The sequence below is a fragment of the Perna viridis genome, chromosome 7, assembly GCF_037379345.1.
Source record: "Perna viridis isolate PV_CMFRI_1.1 ecotype Kerala chromosome 7, ASM3737934v1, whole genome shotgun sequence".
Classification (NCBI taxonomy): domain Eukaryota; kingdom Metazoa; phylum Mollusca; class Bivalvia; order Mytilida; family Mytilidae; genus Perna; species Perna viridis.
This window is the reverse complement of record NC_142451.1, coordinates 48,117,411-48,138,778: the sequence shown is the minus strand read 5'-3', so window position 1 is coordinate 48,138,778 and position 21,368 is coordinate 48,117,411. Positions and strand designations below refer to the sequence as shown.

Genomic DNA, 21,368 nt, shown 5'->3' with positions numbered 1-21,368 from the left:
TCACAGGATGTGACACATCAATTTATTTTATTTCTTGTGATAAATATAAGGATGATAGAAATATATATTTTATTCGACCGCAAAAAATTGCGATCGTGTATTGGTATGCATGTACTAGTTTGTATTGTCATCATCGGAAGACTCGATCTTGGTTTTCATGCAATAACTTGAATATTAGTTTGCTGATCTTTATGAAACTTTATAGCGAGAAAAGGGAGATCAGTATTGATTTTTGGTTTATGCCATCAACCTTTGTGGAATTAGATCCTAAACAAGAGACACCAAAAACAAATATTTCACTGAATTTAACTGTAAAACTCCATAAGAATTAAGTTATTACTTGATGCATATAAATGCCTATGATATGGCACCATTTTATTCCATACCACAAAGGACAGACTGGACTTGCCTTTGGGGGAGGCTTTGATCCGTTTAGGAATTGGGTCCCGGAGAGACCAGAAGGAAGCATTTTCTTATCTTCCGACAAAAAGCTTGATGTATGTAAATGAATCTCTTGTCATCACAACCCCTGTCAAATACCGATTTGATCTTCACAAAACTTTGTATGTGGTAAGGACACAAAATATAGTTGCGCATTTTACCAGGTAAGTGTGATCGCTTAGATATTGTAGGATATATACGCCCTTGCACTTAGTGTCCTAAAATACTCTACTGTAATATCCTTTTCAGTGAAACGCCTGACATCATTAAGTCAAAAGTGGCCCAAATGTTTTACTTCAGTTGATGAGAATCTCAATTGCAAACCGGCCTCCGCGTGCGCGTTCTTTCATTTTACATAACAGTAGTAGTCAGGTCCTGCTTGCCACTGGTAAATTTTGCATTATTGTTATTTTTTACATTAAAAAATGATTTACTCTTATGTAAAAATGACGTTTATGTTGTATGACCCTCTTACTTTAACTATCAATCTCTTTTCCGGTATGTATGCAACCCTCATGATTCCCCTTACGGCCATTGCGTTTATTAGTATCGAGATGTTGACCCTTTAGAGTAATCAAAGTAACCAAGATTCTAGCGGAAATCAAGTAACAAAGACCAGACATGGAAAACATACACACACAACAAAAAACATAAATTAACCAAAACAATACATACAAAGTAAGAAAAGTAAGCACACTGGACTCCACTAAAAATTGGGAGCATGTATCAGATGCACCGGACGGATATGTGTTCTCTGCCTTTCTAGAAACACCCGTCGAGTTGCTCATAAAAAGAAACTCCCTTATTACCTTCATTGTGTGTTGTTTGATTTAGTATATGTCTCATTAACTTTAAAAAATAACATACCATCTGTATCTATTGGTGTTTGCAATCCAATTAAAGTCTAAAAACTTCTTAATAATTGGAAGTTTTTTTAAATGCATATATAGATTACTATATAATATAAGGGTCTGAAAACTTCTAACGATGTTAGAGCTGCCAGATTTTCAAAACAATATTTTTTTGGTGTTCCCTCTGCGGGACTCCAACATGTAGCGCTATGACATCTACGGCACCACCGCAAGCCGTAAATCGAACACCATTGGCCATCCGGCCAGCCAGGTTATACAAAATATAGCATTCGCAATATAGTTGATTCCTCCTTGTATATTCAATCTAGGTTTGTTACTGTAATTTAGCTCACAATGTATGGTAGTACCGGATATCCCATCTACGTGCTGTTATGTAGGGTGCGGGATAAAGTTAACAACATAAACGATACATGTCACATCTAATAAATATCATATATACATTACTTGCTCGAAATCAGATAGCTCTACTATGCTTCTTCATTAAATGTTTTCTCCTTTTTAGAGCCTCTGGAGAGCAACGATAACATATGACTTGAAATGCCCCGAAAACAAAGAATGGGAATTGAGAGCAACAAGTAAATGTAAAGGCACTGACGCATACTTTTGTCTTTATAACAATGTACGATATCACTATAAGGAGGGCTGTGAAGGACCAAAAGCAGAAGGCAAAGGTAGATACTTAATGTATAATATATTTTTCAATATTTATGTTATCACATGCCGGAGTTTCAGGGTCTTTTTTTTAAATTTTCTCGGAATATTTGCATATTAAGATAAAGTTGAAAACTGTTTTGAGTACATGTGCACATAATTGAGCAAACTTATGTCATTTCATGAATATGCATGAACAATTGATATAAAACTGATAATAAAGGAATCAGTTAACTGTATACTGGATAGATGAACACAATGTGAGCTATTGCTGTTGGATGCGTACGTTTTGCATTTTAATGTGCCAATAAATGACAAGCGAAACTTGTCACATACTTCACTCGATGATAACGAAATTTTGTTGTATAAAAAAGCAGAGGTAATTGTAGTTATATTATATAAATTTAATCTATTGACCAAACTAAAATTGCCAACTGGACAAAATTAAATTTACTTAGTACTTTTCTTAGTAAATTTTGTTACCACTACATGTGTATATTTAATTAATGATTTTAGGTAATAAAAAGGTCTTTGTTAAGGACTTTTCCAGGGCACGCTGTGACGAAGAGCGTTTTCAACCTTTTAAATTTTCAACAACAGAGGCCAGTAAATGTGTATATGAGAAGTCATTTTGCAATGATTTTGGACAGATAGTTTCTTCTAATGGATCTTGGTTGGATGATCGAACCTGCACCTGTGATACTTATAATGGATTTGATTATGTGGCAAACAAATCAGGGGATCAAATTTGCCTTCCTGTAAAAGAGGACTGTTCTTGTTTTTATCCAGGAAAATTCGTTGATATTATAGGTATGAGCTTTAAAACTAGCTTGATTTCATTTTCATTAGAGTTCTTTTCTTAATCTTCTTTTCAGTGAACAAGCAGTAGTCTTACAGGCTTAAAACTATTTTACATAATTATTTATGCATATACTTTTATTTTTGTTCTACAAAATTCTTTTCTTTGGACAAAAACAGTTCTATTCTAATCTAATTTACAGAAAAGACAGCTATGAACAAGTCACAGATGGAGAAGTATGTATAATTCATAGAAATATTGATAACAGTCATTCTAATGAGAAATATTAACAAGTTTAAAAACTAAAATAATGCATACAAAGTAATAAAGTAATGAAAGTTAATGCTGAGCAAGTCGGACTTAACTAAAAACTGGGAACATGGACCAGGTGCACCGGTAGGGTAAGCGTCCTCAGCTTTTCTAGGAACACACGAGTTGTTCATAAGCAGTCAAGTCCGGGGTAGACAATAGAGGAAAGGAAAGCTACATATGTATGACACGTTGAACAAATTAGTTTTCACGGTGCAAATGGATACACCTTCAACGACCGACGAGCCCATGATGACGAAAATGAATGTTTCTGGCACTTAATTTCTAAAGTTCAAGTCTTTACCCCAAAAGTAATACAAGTCTAACCATTGTGGTATTGAATATTGTAGAATAAAAAAAATAAACACTATAAAGGTTTTACTGGCGTTGTATGGATGAATTTTATGAAATGCTTAATGCCGCTTTTAGGCCCTTTATTCTAAAACGATTGAATCTATAACCCCAAAACAATACCTACCTTTCTTTCTTGGGCCGAAACCTCTAAAAATCGACCACCTAATACTCAAGTTATGGCACAAAAACCAAGTTGCTCATTTACTTTAATTACTTTAATTACTCTTATATTTTGTATGTATTATTTTAGTTATTTTATGTTATTTGTTGTGTTTGTCTGTTTTCCATGACTGGTCTTCGTCCCTGGATTACATTCTTTTGATTTACGCTAGTTTTCGTCAATTTTGAATCAACTTATATTCATTTGAACGACGTAAGTGACTACAAGGCGCGTTTAGATTTTATATATTAGGTGTAATAAATCAAATAAACCAAAAATAAAAAAAAAATAAAAAAATTTGTATCACGTCTCTTTTAAACCTGAAGTGAAATTGTTACCGCTTCCCAATCTTGAATCTAATTGGATTATGTTAAAGAAATCATTTTTCCACACTGACAAAAAGTTAATGTAGTTGTTTTCATGATCCTGTTTTGACTCCAAGGGCGATGTACAATTAAATGGCACAGGAGGGAAAGAAAGACTGAATAGGAAGAAAGACTAAATATATGTGACGGTGATAGCTCATTTACAGAACAATCCTTTTAGTACAAAAAGTCAGGACTTTCATTCCTTTAATCTTGATGTAAATGATAAAACTAAATCTACCATGCAGCTGTTAAACTTGAATAAAAAATACACATGATTAACGTTACAAAAAAAATTGGCAAACATCATAATATGAGTAAATAGATGTTTAAACCTTTAGTGTTGTGTCCCTATTTATCCCAATTATTTAGGGTTCAACTTCTGTGGGCGTGTGAAGCTCCGCTCTGCGAAGTATTGCATTTTGTGAATGAATCTAAAAATTGGTTTCCGGTACCTAATTTCCATTTTGTAGCTCATCTGGTAAAGGTCAGTCTCAGTGGATAGAAAATACCAGTTACAAAGAACCTAAAACAGGGCAACTGTCCTTTTTCTGGAAAGGGAATATAGGTAAGAGACCCTCATTAGTAAGGTATGAATTTCAACCTTTAGAAATTCAATTAATAACGCACAATGTTTGAAATATGATTATAGCACTTACCATAGTCTATACTTAACTAATATTAAGAATGGTATTATCGGAAAGGTTACTTCACTTTCAAAAATTACGAATATGGAGGGATAAGATTTCACTGAAACGAGCTAGACTCAAATCTATACGTGTGTAATGTTTGTGTATTGTCGAGTACTCAGTTGACGAGTTATACTTCTCTGAAATGTCTTTCACCCATATTTAAACGCTTGGTACCAGTTTGTGGCTCTGTTATTTAGTATAAATTCTATTTGTTTCATCAAAAGGATTTTTTTGCAAGAGTAATCAAGGGAACCAAGGTTATAGCGGTAATCAAAAGAATGTTTGCAAACTTCAATGTTAACGTTTCCAAAAGATATCTCAAACAATATAAAATCTCAATAATTAGTTTATAGTCGTTTTTACAATTCTTAAATATAAGCCACATGCTTCAACCATGTAAATATTTCACCAAACGTAGTTTGAAACAATTTGCTTTTTTATGAAAGATATTTACATGTATGCTGTCCTGTGTGTTGTGCAGTTTAATAGCCTTTCGCATTTTATAGCATTTGAATGACCCAGCTTTCTTTAAATCGGTGTAAGAGTTTTAAATTTCTTTAATGATTATAGCATAGTCCTTATGATTGTATAACTTCTTTTCACAGTTATATCGAATAAACGGAATTGTATGATATTTGTTGGAGTTGTGACTGTACTTGTCATTCGTAAGTTATAACTCATTGTTTCGGATATTTCGCTGATAATCTTGACTTTTTTAAACTGTTTTATTAATTGTGTTTCAAAACATTCAACATATTTAACAGTACTGTTATATGTGTAAAGTTAAAACAAGGGAACCAGGTTTCGAACGGTAGTCAAACTAATATAGTCCAGGAATAACGACTAGACAGTAGAAAGAGACTCACGAAAAGAAGAAATGAAATAACTAAAAATACACGTGCAAAGAACCAAAAGTAAATGAGAGAGTAATCAATGGAACCAAGGTTATAGCGGTAATCAAAAGAATGTAGTCCAGGGACAAAGACCAGACATGGAAAACAGACATACACAACAAAGAACATAAAGTAACTAAAAGCATACATACAAAGTAACAAAAGCAAATGAGCAACTCGGACTCCACTACAAACTGGGAGCATGGACCAGGTGCACCAGTAGGGTAAGTGTCCTCTGCTTTATCCCGACTCCACTAAAACTGGAGCATAGACCAGGTGCACCAATAGGATAAGCATGCGTTTTGTATGTTCACAATGTATAATAGTTGTAGTTCTTATACATATACATTTTATACTTTTTAAACATTTTCCATGACAAACATATTTGATTTAAAAAAAAACAAAAAAAAACAGTGGTGAGGTTCTGTCATAGAATGACACGGGTATCACAATGAGATTAGCGTATCTCAGTTGTATACAACAGTATAAGTAGCAAATTATTCACCAGAGTAAATACAGTTATTCAAGTAATTTATGGTATCTTAATTTTAGTGGTAGCAATCGTATTTCTGGTACCCACCCAAATACCAATTTGTCCAGCTGTTAGGGATTTTGTCTATCAAAATGAAGGTAAGAAATAAGAATTGCTATCAGAAGTCAAAATTTAAAGTATTCGTTTTACCATAATGTATGAGTATATGTATTCTTATAGTAACATGTGTTGAATGTTGTAAATATTCTAGTAAGGTTCATTGATGTAAAGTGTACGTGAAACAACGTTCTTCAAGCTTTAAAATCTTTCAGTAAAAAAGGGAAATGGCGAATTCATGGGTACAGCATTAAACTTAAGTTTTGTGTGAGTAGGGTCGAGTTTTTAAAGGGATTGACTAGTATGTGCTTGATTTTGATAAACATTGGTTTTGAATGTTTTCCTTTTAAGTAGATGTCGATTTAAATTCCTTCTCAATTTGTGACTATTTTTTATCGTTTGTTCACTGATTTATGGAAATGAATCAATATAAAATTTTATCTGTTCATGTATTTTAGCCTTTGCAAGATACTGGGGGTGTTCTTTTTCCCTTATAATTAAGGGGTATATTTCAGTTTTATTTGGGTGTTTGTTTGGTGTTTAAAATCTAACAGTGTCTTAAGATACCCTTCTTGTGCCTTTAAAACGTTTTTTTAAGCAATTTCGCAGCAAGTATGCCTTATATACAGCATTTACTTTACAAAAAGTCACATTATAAACAATGTTCTAATATAATTTAGAAATGTGCTTGAGTGTGAGTGAATAACAAAATGATATCACATTAACTCAAAATCAATTTATACGACTTCGAAAAAAATATCAGAAAGTTCAATTCCACAAAAATCATACTGTGTTTGTTTATGAACATAATCAAAAGAATTAAGGAGAGATAGGGATAAAAAAAACCCCAAAGTATTCTGGTTTCTGTGTAACTTAATCTCTGGGCAATTTTGTACCACCTTGCAGACATGGGATGATCTTAATGGTTTTTAATTGATTACATTTGTAAGTAATCGAATGTACTTTATTTTCGATTTCTTATAATCAAAAGTACAAACCGATTACAGGATGGGTGAAGTGATTTCTTTACAATTACTTTTACAGTGTGTAAATAAAGACCAGTTAGGTTTGTCCTGATATTCAGTAGCATGAAAAAGTCCAAATCTTAATTTTTTTATTACCCATCTGTGTTTTTTCTATAGATATTTAAATCATTGCTTTAAACCATTATTTTCTATCTAATGAAAATACTACGTTTGAAAATGTGGGAATTTAAATTTTATTCGGCTAATCTGTAATCTTGTTATTAAACATATATGTACATGTGTAAGTCCTCAAGCCGAAGGAAGAAAATCCACACAAAAGTGTAAACATATCAATATTAAACTGCGGGAATTGTTCATTAAGGTTTTGGATATGAAACTTTAAGCATGTCTAAATCTTGAAAAAGCCATTTTAAAAACCAGCAGATTTTGTGAATAGTGGAAGGTTAAGGTAAAATGTGAAGACTACAAAACATTTATAACAGGAAAGTCCAGACTACGCGTCTATTGTTAATGTTAATTTACATAAGACGAAATTCAATACTGCTTACATACCACGTAGTCTATGACTAGACAAAGTGAATCATAAAAACCGTGTACGTTTTGATTTTGTGTTTTGTCGGGAAGTTACATCATTGTTTCTAGACCATTACCGGATCCTTCTCGCTAGCAATATGATAGATGCCGCAGAACATGCTTACTCTTCCAGAGCACCTGAGTTAAATGCTAGTACTTGAGTGTTTTGTGTGACGTCTTGTTTTCCTTATCTTCAGTTTTCATTATAATATTTTTTGTTCGCTCTTAATCCTCTTTGTTTCCTGTTTTCATGTTCAGTTCATGTTTAGAGATTTTGACGTATTTGAATTTCGCTTCGGTATTTTTACACTTACACTTGCAAACTGGGGGTATATAGCGATAATTTTTGTCGGTATTTGATATTACACTTTATTCAGGGAATTTTTTTTTCAATATATACCCTGGTGGAAAAATAAACAACCATTTACAAGCAGCAGACAAATACCTATCGAAAAAAATAAGGCTGGTTATTTTCTTTATTTCAGGTATCTTTTCAAAAGAAGAACTGAACTATCTGATCTTAGTTTATATAATATATCGAGTTGCATGCCCTGTTGTTAGGATAGTATTTAACTCCAAACTGAATGAACAAACACTAGCAGAGCAGCTTAATCGTAATAAGAAACGGATGAAAAACAGATTATCGATTACATTTTGTCCAGAACAAAACAATTTATTGTGGCCTTCCATTCAAGGTAAGCCGAGAGAGGGTATTTCAAAAAAATATCAAGACATTAATGATATGAAATGACCAACTTTTCCTGTATAATTGAAATGCTTTTAAGATTTTATTTAAAAAATGAAATGCTTACATACATTTATTTATTGTACATGTAACTAAGGAACATAAACAACTAGCATATGCTTGAGGGCACATGCTACGATTTGAAACATTATTTACGGGGCAAATATGCGATAACTTATCCCGTTTGTGACCTATTACACAGAATTATTCCAAGGAATATACCGATCACAGAGCCGTACTTGGTCTTTCTAGTTAACTAATGTTGACAAAACAATATTAATTTGTTAAATCGAAACTTTGAAGACTAAATTTGGTATTTTTTCATTATATAGGAGAATTACATTCATCAGTATCATCAAGCAAATTTGACATAAGACTTATGATATGTCTTCTGAACTCGCTTACATCTTTGAATATACCTGATCGTCAGCCTTTTGAAACAGACAGAAGTATTAGTGAAATGCTAGCTAGAATAAAATTCACAAGGAATGTTGTAACAATGTCTGTTGATGGTACAGTGTCCGACAAAGAGTTTGAACAAAGCTGTATACATACTTTTCAGGTATAAAGACAGTCATTATCGGCAAAAATAAGTTCATATCAATAACGCCAAAATTCTTTTACGGTCACCTTGTTACGTTGTGAGAAAAGATACGTGTCATGTCTTAGATAAAGAAGTAAGCTGCTCTTCACTACAATCAGTATTCAAAGTTTAATATTTGTTGACAAGAATCTATAAATATTTTTATACCCCCGCGACAAACGGTCGGGGCATATTAATTTACCCCTGCCCGTCGTGCCGTCTGTTTATCCATTTGTCCGTCCGTACGGATTACAGTTGTTGAACAACATCTAAAATATTTTACAGGATATTTCTAATGAAGGTATGCAGGGTCAAAGGAGTTATTTTGATTTTCATGAAATATTACGGAAATTAGTGATAATTAGACTTTGTCTTTTTTATCAGTAATTGGGCTATGTGGCTTGTCCGGCTTTCTCACCCTGGAGTTTTTGAACTACATCTTTGATATTTTTTGCAGGATGTTTCTACACATAATGATGGTGTGTAAGGTCATAGGATTTTAATTTTCACGGAATGTTATGAAAATTGGTGATAGTTACAATAAGTCATTTTACTCATAAATATATGGATCATCGCTTGTACAGCTGTCCCCTCGTACAGTTTTTGAACTACATCTAAAATATTTTCAGGATATTTTTACACATGATGAAGTTGTGTGTAGGGCCAAAAGATTTTAATTTTCGTGAAATAGTACGGAAATTGGTGATAGTTACATTAAGTCAGAAATTTATGAATCATGACTTGTCCGGCTATCTTCAAGTACATTTGTTTAACTATATCTAAAATATCGTCCATCAGCCCTCTTTTTCTCATCGCAACTAGTCAGACACTACCGAACAGATATTAATGACACTACATTGCCAGAATACAATATGTAGATATGCATATATTTAGGAAATTCTGATCCTCAAATTGATCCCCAAAGTTTTTGAGTTACAGTACTGGTACAGTTTGTCATTTCAAGTCTTGGAAGGATTGAGCTGAACCAAAAGATCATGACTATTACAAGTATTGGAAGGATTTCCGAATCCGCAAACCATGTCTTCATACAAAAATGTACATGTTATTGATTTGGCAAATCTAGCGATCGGGGGCATCAATAGTGTCTTACAGGCACATTTGATTTACAAAACAAGTCACTTTAAAGAAATGACGCGTGGGCTTCTGTGACAAACAGGTCTTCTGGTTTTATTTTGTAATTATATTGTTCATATTCCTTCTATTCGTAATTATGAAGATTCTTATCGTGTATGCAAAAAGCAATTTGCCTGGACATTGAAAGCAATTGAGCAGAGTGTAAGGGGAGCATTGAATTTTAAAACAAAGCAGTTATTTCTACTATCAAAGTCAATCGAATGATCATTTCGTTTGACCTTAATTTTAGATTGATTCATGTAAACCGTAAAAAAATACAAATACAAAACTAAAATTACATTGACTAATGATATGCTGATTCAAATACATTTTTAATTAAATGTTATGTACATATTCTAAACATCCCGCTTCCGTCTACATGAACAAAAAAGCTGTGTCAGCAAAGTAGAATAATCCCTTTAAAAAAGACAAATTTTAGAACCTGAATATATTAGATGGAAAACAGATGATTTATCAATAGTTTTTTTTACAACAGGCAATATATGAACTGATACCCCCTCATTTTGAACACATTGATGAGAATAGTGAGAATTATTCACAAGTAATAGGTAAGTGAAGAATTAGAAATGGCTCTATGTGCATTAAATAGGTATCTTGATACTTTTTTTTTATAGTTTGATACTGCAAACTATTTTAGAAATATTGTATTTAATACAATTTTTTGGAAGTTAATCAAAGGTATAATTGTACGACCGCAAATTGTTTGCGGTCGTATATTGGTATGACGCTGTGTTAGTCCTTACCACCGTTGTCATCGTCCGCAGACACTTGGTTTTCTTGCCATAACTTAAGTATAATTGGTTGATGTTTATAGAATTTTATAACACAGTTGCGAACTACAAAAAAAGATTGGTTTTGATTTTGGGGGTAATAGCTCCAACCGTTTTAGAACTAAGGGTAAAAAAGGAACTGAAACAAGCATTTCATAGACTTCTATATAACTTCTGTGAATGCTAAGGACTGTCGATAATGATATTGTTTTACAATATTCTATACCTTAATGGTCAGACTGATGTCCAAGAAATAACTTAAGTATTATCTATAAAGGTCATTCCCGCACAGTAGGAAGACCTTACTGTATTTTTTGTATCGTTATTATTTTTCTACCGTAATTTCTTAAAATGGATTTGGCAAGGAGAGTATGCGACACATTGTTACGACACTTTGTGTTACATATTTATATCACTAGAACTATGCGTTACAGACTTGCGGGGGATATGACGTTTTAACGCACCCTGGGTTATCTCCCCTAACGCAGATTTAACGTTCTTGCATCTTTAGTAAAAAAAACTTGTGTAGATAGAGAAGGGCAAAATGTTTGTCTTGTACTTGGCCAACAAAAATGTCCCTTCGGTCAAAGCGATCAAACTTAACTTTTTTAAAGGTGAGTTATTTATATTTAACCGAAATCAGTGTCCGTTATTTTTTTATTTTGAAAACGTACAAACCGTAGAAACATAAGACTTTCACCATTCACCTTAGGTAACGTATGATGTTTCCCAAAGTGTATCACTCGATGACCTACGGTGACCTTGACAAGTTACATTGAGCATTGTTATTCAAATTCTTCGAAAACTGTAATTGATGGAACTAAGGTTAAAGTTATTTGATAATAAACGGTTTTTGGCAATTTCCGCAAATGTGGTAATTGATAGATAACTAGAAAGTATACTCTATCTGCTTCCAGTCAATATTTAGACTTTTCTGGATCGTTTGATATGTCATTATGTATGCTCATCTTGAAAATGGCGATTTTGGGGACTTTGTGGAAAAAACACCAATTTATTTCGTAAAAAGTTCAAATAACGGTATCGAAAATTTGAAATTGCGTGCCTTTTGTTATTTCCTTGAACAAAGTAGAAACTTAGAATTAAAATTTTACTTCGTCGGCTATCTTTTTTTAGAAAGTACAATGTACTTATCATCATTATTATTCTCCTGTAAATTCTTAAAATTGATTTGGCGAGGAAAATATGCGACACATTGTAACGGTGTTCAAACTATAGATCTACATCATTAAGACTATCCGATACGGACTTGCGGATTATTCACTCTTTAACGGGCTTTCAGTTATCTCCCCATACATTTGCGTTTAATATTTTAAGCAATAATTTTGTACCATTATTGAATTTTAAATTGTTCGCACCCTTATAGTCTGCAACAATATGTCATTTTTGAGAAATTAGACTTAAATTGAAATATATGCAATACAACCATCAACATAATACTGAAATTGACACTTTTTACATTCTTTTACAATAATTTTAGACTAATAGGTACATTAAAAGTGTTCAAGCACATACACTTTGCAAAAATATATCATTTTGAAGATTTTCAACTGAAATATGAGTTGCAACCACCAACCGGATAGAAATATTGCCATTTTTAATATTTCCAATAATAATTTTGGGCCATTATTGAAATTGAAATTGTTCGCATCCTTACAATTTGCAGAAATATGACATTTTTTTTAGAAATTGGACTGAAATTAATATGTCACAGCCACACACATGATGCTTATTTTGACAATTTTAACTTTTTAAACAATAATATAAGGCTATTATTAAGGTCTTTCCCCACATGGGGAGGACCTTACTGTAACTCTTTTGATTATTATTATCTATTATTATCTTTTTCCGTAACTTCTTAAAACGGATTTGGCAAGAAGAGTATGCGTCACATTGTTAAGACACTTCAGACTGTAAATCTAAATCACTAGGACTATGCGTTACGGACTTGTGGGGAAATAACATGTAAACACACCTTGAGTTATCTCCCCTAACACTGATTTGTCATTCTTGTATCTACATGTATAGGAAAAACCTATATAGATGGAGACAATCTGAAAAGTGCATCATGTTTGTATGGTACTTGGCCAACAAAAATGTCCCGTCGGTCAAAGCGGTCAAACTATTCCTTGTCTGTGTTATTAAAGTTTGCCTAGTAGAGTGTTACAAATGATTAAAGGTATTTAATTGGCCATTAACTTTAAGTGGTTCCTATTGGCAATGTGATGAGAAGGTATAACTCGTGACCGAATTACCACTTTTGTCTTAAATCCAAGAAAATACCATTTGCGTGAGATTATACCATGAAATTCACATGTTTTTCCTTATTTATACTACAGTTAGATGAGTGAAGCTTTCTAAATATTTCAAAATTCTTGAAAATTTTATTTAAATTAAGTAGTATGATCGAGTCTGCTTCTTGGTGGGTGGTGCGTGTATCACTTTTGGTTGGTTATAAACACCTCTTTTTGATATCTTTCCTGTTTAAAAAAGGACTGCTTTACCATAATTAATGCAGTTTTATAAAATTGATGATAAGAGATTTTTTATGTGCATCATTATAGTTTCGTGGTCAAAGCGTCGTAACTCCAAATGTTATTACAACGTTTTTTTTTATTTGTGATTATTGATTACCTCCTTTTGAAATTTTCTCTCTTCTATGACAAAATCTTTATCAACCGTAGTAAATACATTGTTCTTAACAGAATCAAAGCAAAATGTATCTGATTATGAAAATAACACTTAAAGATTAATTTAAATTTATTTAAAAGTATTTCAATCCTTTTACACCTTAACACTAAAAATGAATGTTTTTTTTTTACTAGTGGTAAGTTTATTTAATCTGTTCGGATGGACGATGCCATTGTTCCTCTCAATCAAATAATTAGTTTCAAGTTTTCAAGTTTTATCAATAGTTTTTTCTTTTACATTTGAAATTGAATTTGTTTCCATTTTTAAGAATTATTGTAGAAATTAAATTAATTCACAATTTATATATGTTTTTATAGTTTTAGGAATATTTTGTATGATTATTTCTCATGTAAACAAAGCAAATATCGCATGATTTCGGTAATTCTCGGATTCGGCGGCGAGATTCTAAAATCAATATTGATTGCACAAATTTTTTGCATCCTACAGTCGGGAAACCAGTGACACAGGAGAGTTCTTTCTAAAGTCCCAAGTCACGTGATTTCAAGTCCGAAATCGACGTCATTTTCATCGTTTCAATGGTATGATTAAAAACCGTAATTTCACCTACTTCTCGTGTTTCAAAAAATAATCAATGGTATCTGTATCTTCCTGGATAATTAATATTTTACTTACTCTTTTTACATTACAAACGGAACTTATTTCTGATATTATTTTGAAGAAATCCAACGTCATGTAGAGAGTTGGGAGGTGTTTCAATTAAATCACGAAACGTGTCGTTCACAAATAGAATGAGGGGCATTTATGTGGTTAATGTGATGAAAAATTCATATAAAATATTAAATAACCACATGAGAAGAGATACAAATCTATAGGATGCAATTGTGTCAGGCTTTTCTGATCTACCTTCACGTCATTGACTTGTCCGTAGACGTCATAACTTAGGAACGTTTCGGACTTATCGAATGAAATAATAGTTAATTATAGAGAAGTGTTTCTAAAAATAGGAAAGCTTTTTTTGGATTCCACGTTAGATGGTCTGAGAAATTAATAATTTTTTTTGTAATTATCAAGGTCAAAATAGTCAAGATCATTTATTAATGAATGGAGAGTAGGGAATTTTCAACAATAAAATAGAATGTTAAAGAGTTGTAGGTCTAGAAAATGTTTTCTTAATTTACACCTCTTCTAGTTAATTAACCAGAGAAGAAATACAATAAGCAGTGCATTTTCAAACAGCAACAAACACTTTATTTATCCACAGACACCGAGGGAAATTTCCATCACATTATAGCCAAAAATTCAAACTGTAATAGGTCTTAGTAGTATTCAATCATTTATACTGATACTAATTAGAAACTTAACCCCCCTTTCTCTCATTTATAATATGCATAGGCTTTGATTGCTGTATGAATACAGGATTGGAAAAATGAAAGCACCAGTGGTATATAGCAAGAACTTTCTGTATATGTAAAAATGTATTAAGTAATTAATTCAGCAGTGTGATTTATAAATCTTGCTCCATAAATCAAATTGTCACACGGAAGCCTGTGGTCTGTATTTACTATAATATTTACACATACTTGTAAATCACACAAGATCATTACTGAACAGCATGGAAGTGACAGATGTGTATTATTTCTGCCAGATACTTAAAACATATTGAATGTAGTATTTTCTTTGGATGAGGAAAATGGTGTGGTTTGCTTTCCGAAATTTTTAAACAAATGTTTCTTTAAGAATATAATATAATTTTCAAAGTGGAGGTTTAACAAAGTAAATGATAAAAATTTAGAAATGGTTGAATCCTGTACCTGTTATATTTATATTTATTTTCTTTTGGTGGGTGTTTTTGTCTACAATACATTCTGATTACTAGATTGGTAAAAAATTCTAATCTCTTCATCTGCATCTATGATTCTGCTTTTAGATGTTGTGATATTTTAGTAGAGGAATGAAATTGATTGATATTTGTGTGTGTGCGTGTGTGTGTGTGTGTGTGTGTGTGTGTGTGAGAGAGAGAGGGGGAGAGTATATGTGTGTGAAAATCATATTTTTGCTTCCACCTGCTTTGCTGTTTTTATTTATTATTTTGATTTTATCCAGGGACTAGTTTGTATACATTAGTATACTCTTTATTTACTTTACACATTTTTCAAATAAAAAAAACATATCATGCTTTGTGTGGGGCTAGTCAAAATATACATAGCTGGTGGACTCAAACTTCTAAAGTATTGCGACACCTTAGACCTTATGCAGAGGTTTCAATCCAGAATTAAATCCCCAGCATAGTGAGGGAAGGAATTTTCCGAGGGTAGAATTTGAGAAAAAGCTATATTTTATGCAAAATAAAACAAGTCCCCCACTTTATAATCTACGGAGGGGAGTATACGCCCTGCACGCCTTTCCTTGGATCCCCCGTCCCAAATCTATACAGGTAAATGCTAACATACAATGAACATTTACTATTAAATGACTTCATCATGCATTGCCATCATCTGCGTTTCAGCGCAAATTTACTTAGCTCTGATTGAAAACCTGTGTGACAAGTAAGGCAGTGAATCCGGCAAAATTTCAGAATTTTGTTTACGGCAGATTCGAAATAAATAATATATTAGAAACAAATAAAGAAAATGCATAATAATTTACTTTATAAATGAAAAATACATTCAATTAAACTACACCAGTATCTCCTCTGCCTCATCATCAGCCGGTAATGGCGTCCTGGACTAGGGTTAAGGTCTCAGTCTTGTATTGTTTGCCCCATAGGCTTCTTATAGTATACCTTAAATTTTAAAAAATAGACAAGGAGTTTCAATCTTACTTTTAACCATGTTTTGCAATTGAGGAAATGTCAAAAAACAATTTTAGGTCCATTTTAGAAAAAAAAAGGCACGAACTTTGGTACACCAGGACAGGTCAAACTAAAAATAGACTTTTTCTACTTTCACTTCTATTTTGAGAACATAAAATAGACCCCTTTTCTGAAGCATTATTTTTCATGAAAATACTGTCTTTCTTCAAAAACAAGTTTTTTGTGTCATAGCTTGATATTTACCCTGTACTTTTGGTGAAAAATGATATTCATTTGCCAAGAAACAAAAACAGGAAAAGGCAAAAAGGAAGGGCACTATATTTTTTAGCCTCCATGTTTTGACGTACACCCGCTCAGGAATATGTAATACAAGACTGATATCTCAAAACAAATGTCTATTTTTGTAACATGGGAATCGAGTGACGGTTTTATTTAGGTATCATTCGAAAGGGAAATGTCTTAATACATCATTGGTCAATTATTTCACAAATAACCAATGGGATTTGATTGTGTCAGGTATTTATAGGCCCTGGAAATTCCCGCCATATTTTGGTACCGAAAGTGAAAGCAATGCAACACTCTGAATTCAACATTAGTATTTTATGAACGACCAAAATCTAAAGGTTCAAATTTTGTTTTCACATGAAAAAAATCATTCCCTTTCACTTTTTCTTCTTTAAACTCTCGGATCAACTAAATTTATTCAAATTAGTACGATTTTCTCGAAGTACCCGATGTAAAAAACCGTACATAATGCTTAACGATTTTCACACCCTCTGATGGAATTTTCATTGTCTTTCCTTGGACGAAAAACATTTAGAGTAACGGGCGGAGGTATATAATTGGTCGCTGGCTTTCCGGCTACTAATGCATTCTGTGTGTTTGATAAAACATCTACTTTACTTTTTTCTATTCGGAATGGTGAATAGATATTGGACAATAGGAACTAAGTCGATGCAATTGGGGATAGAGCAATGGGGGAATGAGGGATGGGCTATGGGGAATGTGGCAATGGGTTATAGGGCAAGTGGGAAGTTTATTCTTTACAGGGACTGTACTTAATGTTGATGTATGTTTTTAGCTCACTTGGCCAAAGGCCATGTGAGCTTTTGCCATCACTTGGCGTCCGTCGTCCGTCCGTCCGTCGTCCGTCGTCCGTCCGTAAACTTTTACATTTCAATCTTCTTCTCTGAAACCACAGGGCCAAATAAAACCAAACTTGACACAAATGTTCACTGGTATGAGGGGATGAAAGTTTGTGATTTTGGTGCCGATCGGAAATTCAAGATGGCCGCCACCGAGGATCTTAGTTTAACATTGGACCCTATGGGAGAAACATGTAAAAATCTTCTTCTCGGAAACCACTTGACCAAATTAAACAAAACTTGACACAAATGTTCACTGATATGAGCGAATGAAAGTTTGTGATTTTGGTGCCAATCGGAAATTCAAAATGGCCGCCACCGAGGATCTTAGTTTAACATTGGACCCTATGGGATAAACATGTAAACATCTTCTTCTCGGAAACCACTTGACCAAATTAAACAAAACTTGACACTATTAAATGTTCACTGATATGAGGGGATGAAAGTTTGTGATTTTGGTGGCGATCAGAAATTCAAGATGGCCGCCACCGAGGATCTTAGTTTAACATTGGACCCTATGGGAAAAACATGTAAAAATCTTCTTCTCGGAAACCGCTTGACCAAATTAAACAAAACTTGACACAAATGTTCACTTTTATGAAGGGATGTAAGTTTGTGATTTTGGTGCCGATCGGAAATTCAAAATGGCCGCCACCGAGGATCTTACTTTAACATTGGACCCTATGAGAAAAACATGTAAAAATCTTTTTCTCGGAAACCGCTTGACCAAATGAAACAAAACTGGAAACAAATGATCGTTGGCATGAGCAGATGAAAGCTTGTGATTCTTTTGCCATTTCAAAATGGCTGCCACTGTGGATCTTAACTTAACCAAAGTTTCCGCTCGAGAAAATATACATCTAGAGGTCGCCACATGATCTTCAACAAGTGGGAAATTTCCTCCATGTAGCAAGCTCTAAATTGCCCCAATAAAAACAAAGTGGATAAATCAGTGAACACAATACTGAGGGGGGGGGGGCTGGAGGGGGTCTGATCCCGGAATCCCGACTTTATTTTTTCTAAATCCCGAAATCCCGAACAACAAAGGAACTTAAAAACTGCTAAAATCCCGATTCCCGGTGGATTTATTTCCCGAAATCCCGGGCTTAATTCTCAGAAATCCCGAAATCCTGAGCTTAAAAACCTCTGATCCCAGCATCCCGAAAAAGGTCCGGCCCTTCCTCAATACTATATCAGTTTATCATTTATGGTAAGAAACTAAAATGTTTTAAAAAAAGACAACTACATGCCAGTGACTATATTTCCTGCCTTGGGACAGGCGCAAACAATATGCAGCGGGGTTAAACTAGTTTTGTTGGATCCAAACCCTCCCCCTCTATACGGTCAAAGGCTAAAATAAATACAAAGTTAGACACACAGTAAAAATCAACCTGAAATACATCCAATTCATTAGAAAAGTACCTCAACAATTATTAACAATAACATAGAAGACAAACAAATGAGGTATAAACAATGAATGCTCGCAGTTACTGAAAGCAAGCTCAGGACACAAATAAGGATGACAAATCTTCAAGCCTCCCAACACAAAAAATATCAGTTACAAAACTTCCAAAGGATTTAGAACTGCAACATCATAGACTATGTTGGTCTAGCAAGAAGTTGTGCAATGACTAAAATGCTAAAATATGAATGATTAAGTTATAATGTAATGATCTAATAAGAGTATCAATATTTTTTCCTACAAAGACAAGATTTAATGATCTGACAACAATGTCGAATTTATATCCTTTATGAATCAGTCTATTTAAATAATTCTTAAGATTTGATGGACATTGTTTGCATTTATGTGCCTTGTAAACTATATTTCCTTACAAAACTGGATGTGAAATGCCTAGTTTAATAAGATTAGTTTTTTAGCAAAGTAATCATATTGGAGGCTAAGAAACGCTGTGTTTTGCAGAAATTTCATGGATTCCGCAAAACAATGGCAATTTCTGCATTTTTAAAGGCCTGGTTCCGGAGTTTAGTATGTTGGGGTTGCAAACTATGCATTATGTCCCCTTTCCAACCTGTCCCGTGCAATAATTCCTGTTTACCAATGCTTTAAATTGCAAGAAAATCTTCATCTAAGGAAAATTCCTTGTAAATTTACGCAAAATTATATGAAATATTTAGCAAGTAATTAAACCAGGTGAGCGATACAGGCTCACGTGAGCCTCTGGTTACTTGTTTCTCTTGATTTCACTTATATTTAGCTCTCTTGGCCAAAGGTCATGCGAGCTGTTGCCATCATTTGGCGTCCGTCGTCGTTGTCGTTAACAATTTAAAAAATCTTCCTGAAAACTACTGAGCGATATTATATGAAACTCTGCACTGAGGTTTCTTAGGGTATCTTGCACAAAAGCTTTGTTTAGATTTATGATCCATCTGAAAATATAGCGTTATTAAAAATAGAATATAGTGGTCAGACAATGTTTTTTCTCCAAAACCGTTAGTTTAAGACAAATTCTTACTTAGGATAAAAGTGTTTAGCATGATGAGATCTATGTGTTGTCAAATTTACGTTTCAATCAATGCAGGTCTCACTAACCACTTCTGATGTTTCAATTACTTAACATGTTAAACATCTTTTAGTTGCATACCATTGCGAAGCTTGGACAATAAGACTTCCAAAATCTTAATTCTAACGGTACGATGACCGTACAAATTCTTCACAAAATTTACTTGAATGAATAATACAGAAACTCCACATTTTTACCTTTTCTGCTAACTAACAACATGGAGGCAAATTACTCACACATGTAAACAGTATTCATACACTTTTGTAGTAAATTACAAATATGATACTAAATACTCACAAATAATGCACTTACAATACAAAGATCGATGTTCAATGTGTTGTTGGTACCACATAGGGCCATTTGACCCAGAAGTGGTTAGTGAGACTTAGATTATTGCCTTTTTTGACATTTTGTTGCTCTTTTTAAAATTATTTCTTTCGAAAATCTTCTCCTCTGACACTACTTGACCCATTGAAACCAAACCTCCCATACATGTTTCTTCGGGTATGGTATCCTGCATAGAACGAATTTTTGATCCGTCGATAAACATGACCGTCATTACTAAAAATAGAAATAGGACCAGACAGTAGGTTTTCGCATAACTCCACAATCGTTAAGTTTAGCCAAATTTTTACTAGATAAAAGTATTCAACATGATGAGATCTTTCAAAAATCTCCTCTGACACTTCTTGTATGAATGGTCCTTTGGATATCCTGCATAGAACTGATGTGGGGGTTTTTAATCCGGCAAAAACATGGCCGCTATTACAAAAAAAAATAGAACATAGAGTCTTTACTACAAGGTTACAACAAAAAAAGTTAGTGGTTGTTATTCATATTGAGGGGCGTTACAAAATGCTGCAAAGGTCAGACTAGGACTGATTTTTGTGGTTTTGTCTTGAACTGTTTAGGAGTTGGAGTCTTGAAAGGACCAAACCATGTATTGTACTTGTTTTTTTTTAGTTAAACAATCGCAGGATTTAAAAGTGTATTGATTGCTGACTTTATAGCTGGTCTGATCATTAAGAAAAAATATCGTTTGGCTAGATCCTTAAATCTCAGTTTCCGCTATATAGATGACGTATTATCTTTAAACAATCCTAATTTTGAGGATTTGATACGTCGCATCTACTCCAAAGAACTTGAGATAAAGGATACTACAGACACTGTAAAATCAGCCTCATATCTTGACCTACACTTAGAAATCGATAGTAAAGGAAAACTATTTACCAAACTTTACGACAAACGTGATGACTTTTCATTAAGAATTGTCAACATTCCT

General features: G+C 33.3%; 1 protein-coding gene across 4 annotated transcripts in view; it reads left to right on the top strand.

The window, feature by feature from the left end:
* LOC148613055 (uncharacterized) overlaps positions 1-21,368 on the top strand; it is a 54,233-nt gene that overhangs the window by 7,775 nt on the left and 25,090 nt on the right. For all 4 annotated transcript variants that reach the window (XM_088595060.1, XM_088595062.1, XM_088595061.1 and 1 more), the window contains exons 3-11: positions 1,816-1,984; positions 2,481-2,774; positions 2,966-2,999; positions 4,425-4,519; positions 5,249-5,308; positions 6,089-6,166; positions 8,170-8,379; positions 8,762-8,991; positions 10,643-10,715. In XM_088595060.1, coding sequence (XP_088451186.1) covers positions 1,816-1,984; positions 2,481-2,774; positions 2,966-2,999; positions 4,425-4,519; positions 5,249-5,308; positions 6,089-6,166; positions 8,170-8,379; positions 8,762-8,991; positions 10,643-10,715 — 1,243 coding nt within the window. The remainder of the gene's footprint in view (positions 1-1,815; positions 1,985-2,480; positions 2,775-2,965; positions 3,000-4,424; positions 4,520-5,248; positions 5,309-6,088; positions 6,167-8,169; positions 8,380-8,761; positions 8,992-10,642; positions 10,716-21,368) is intronic.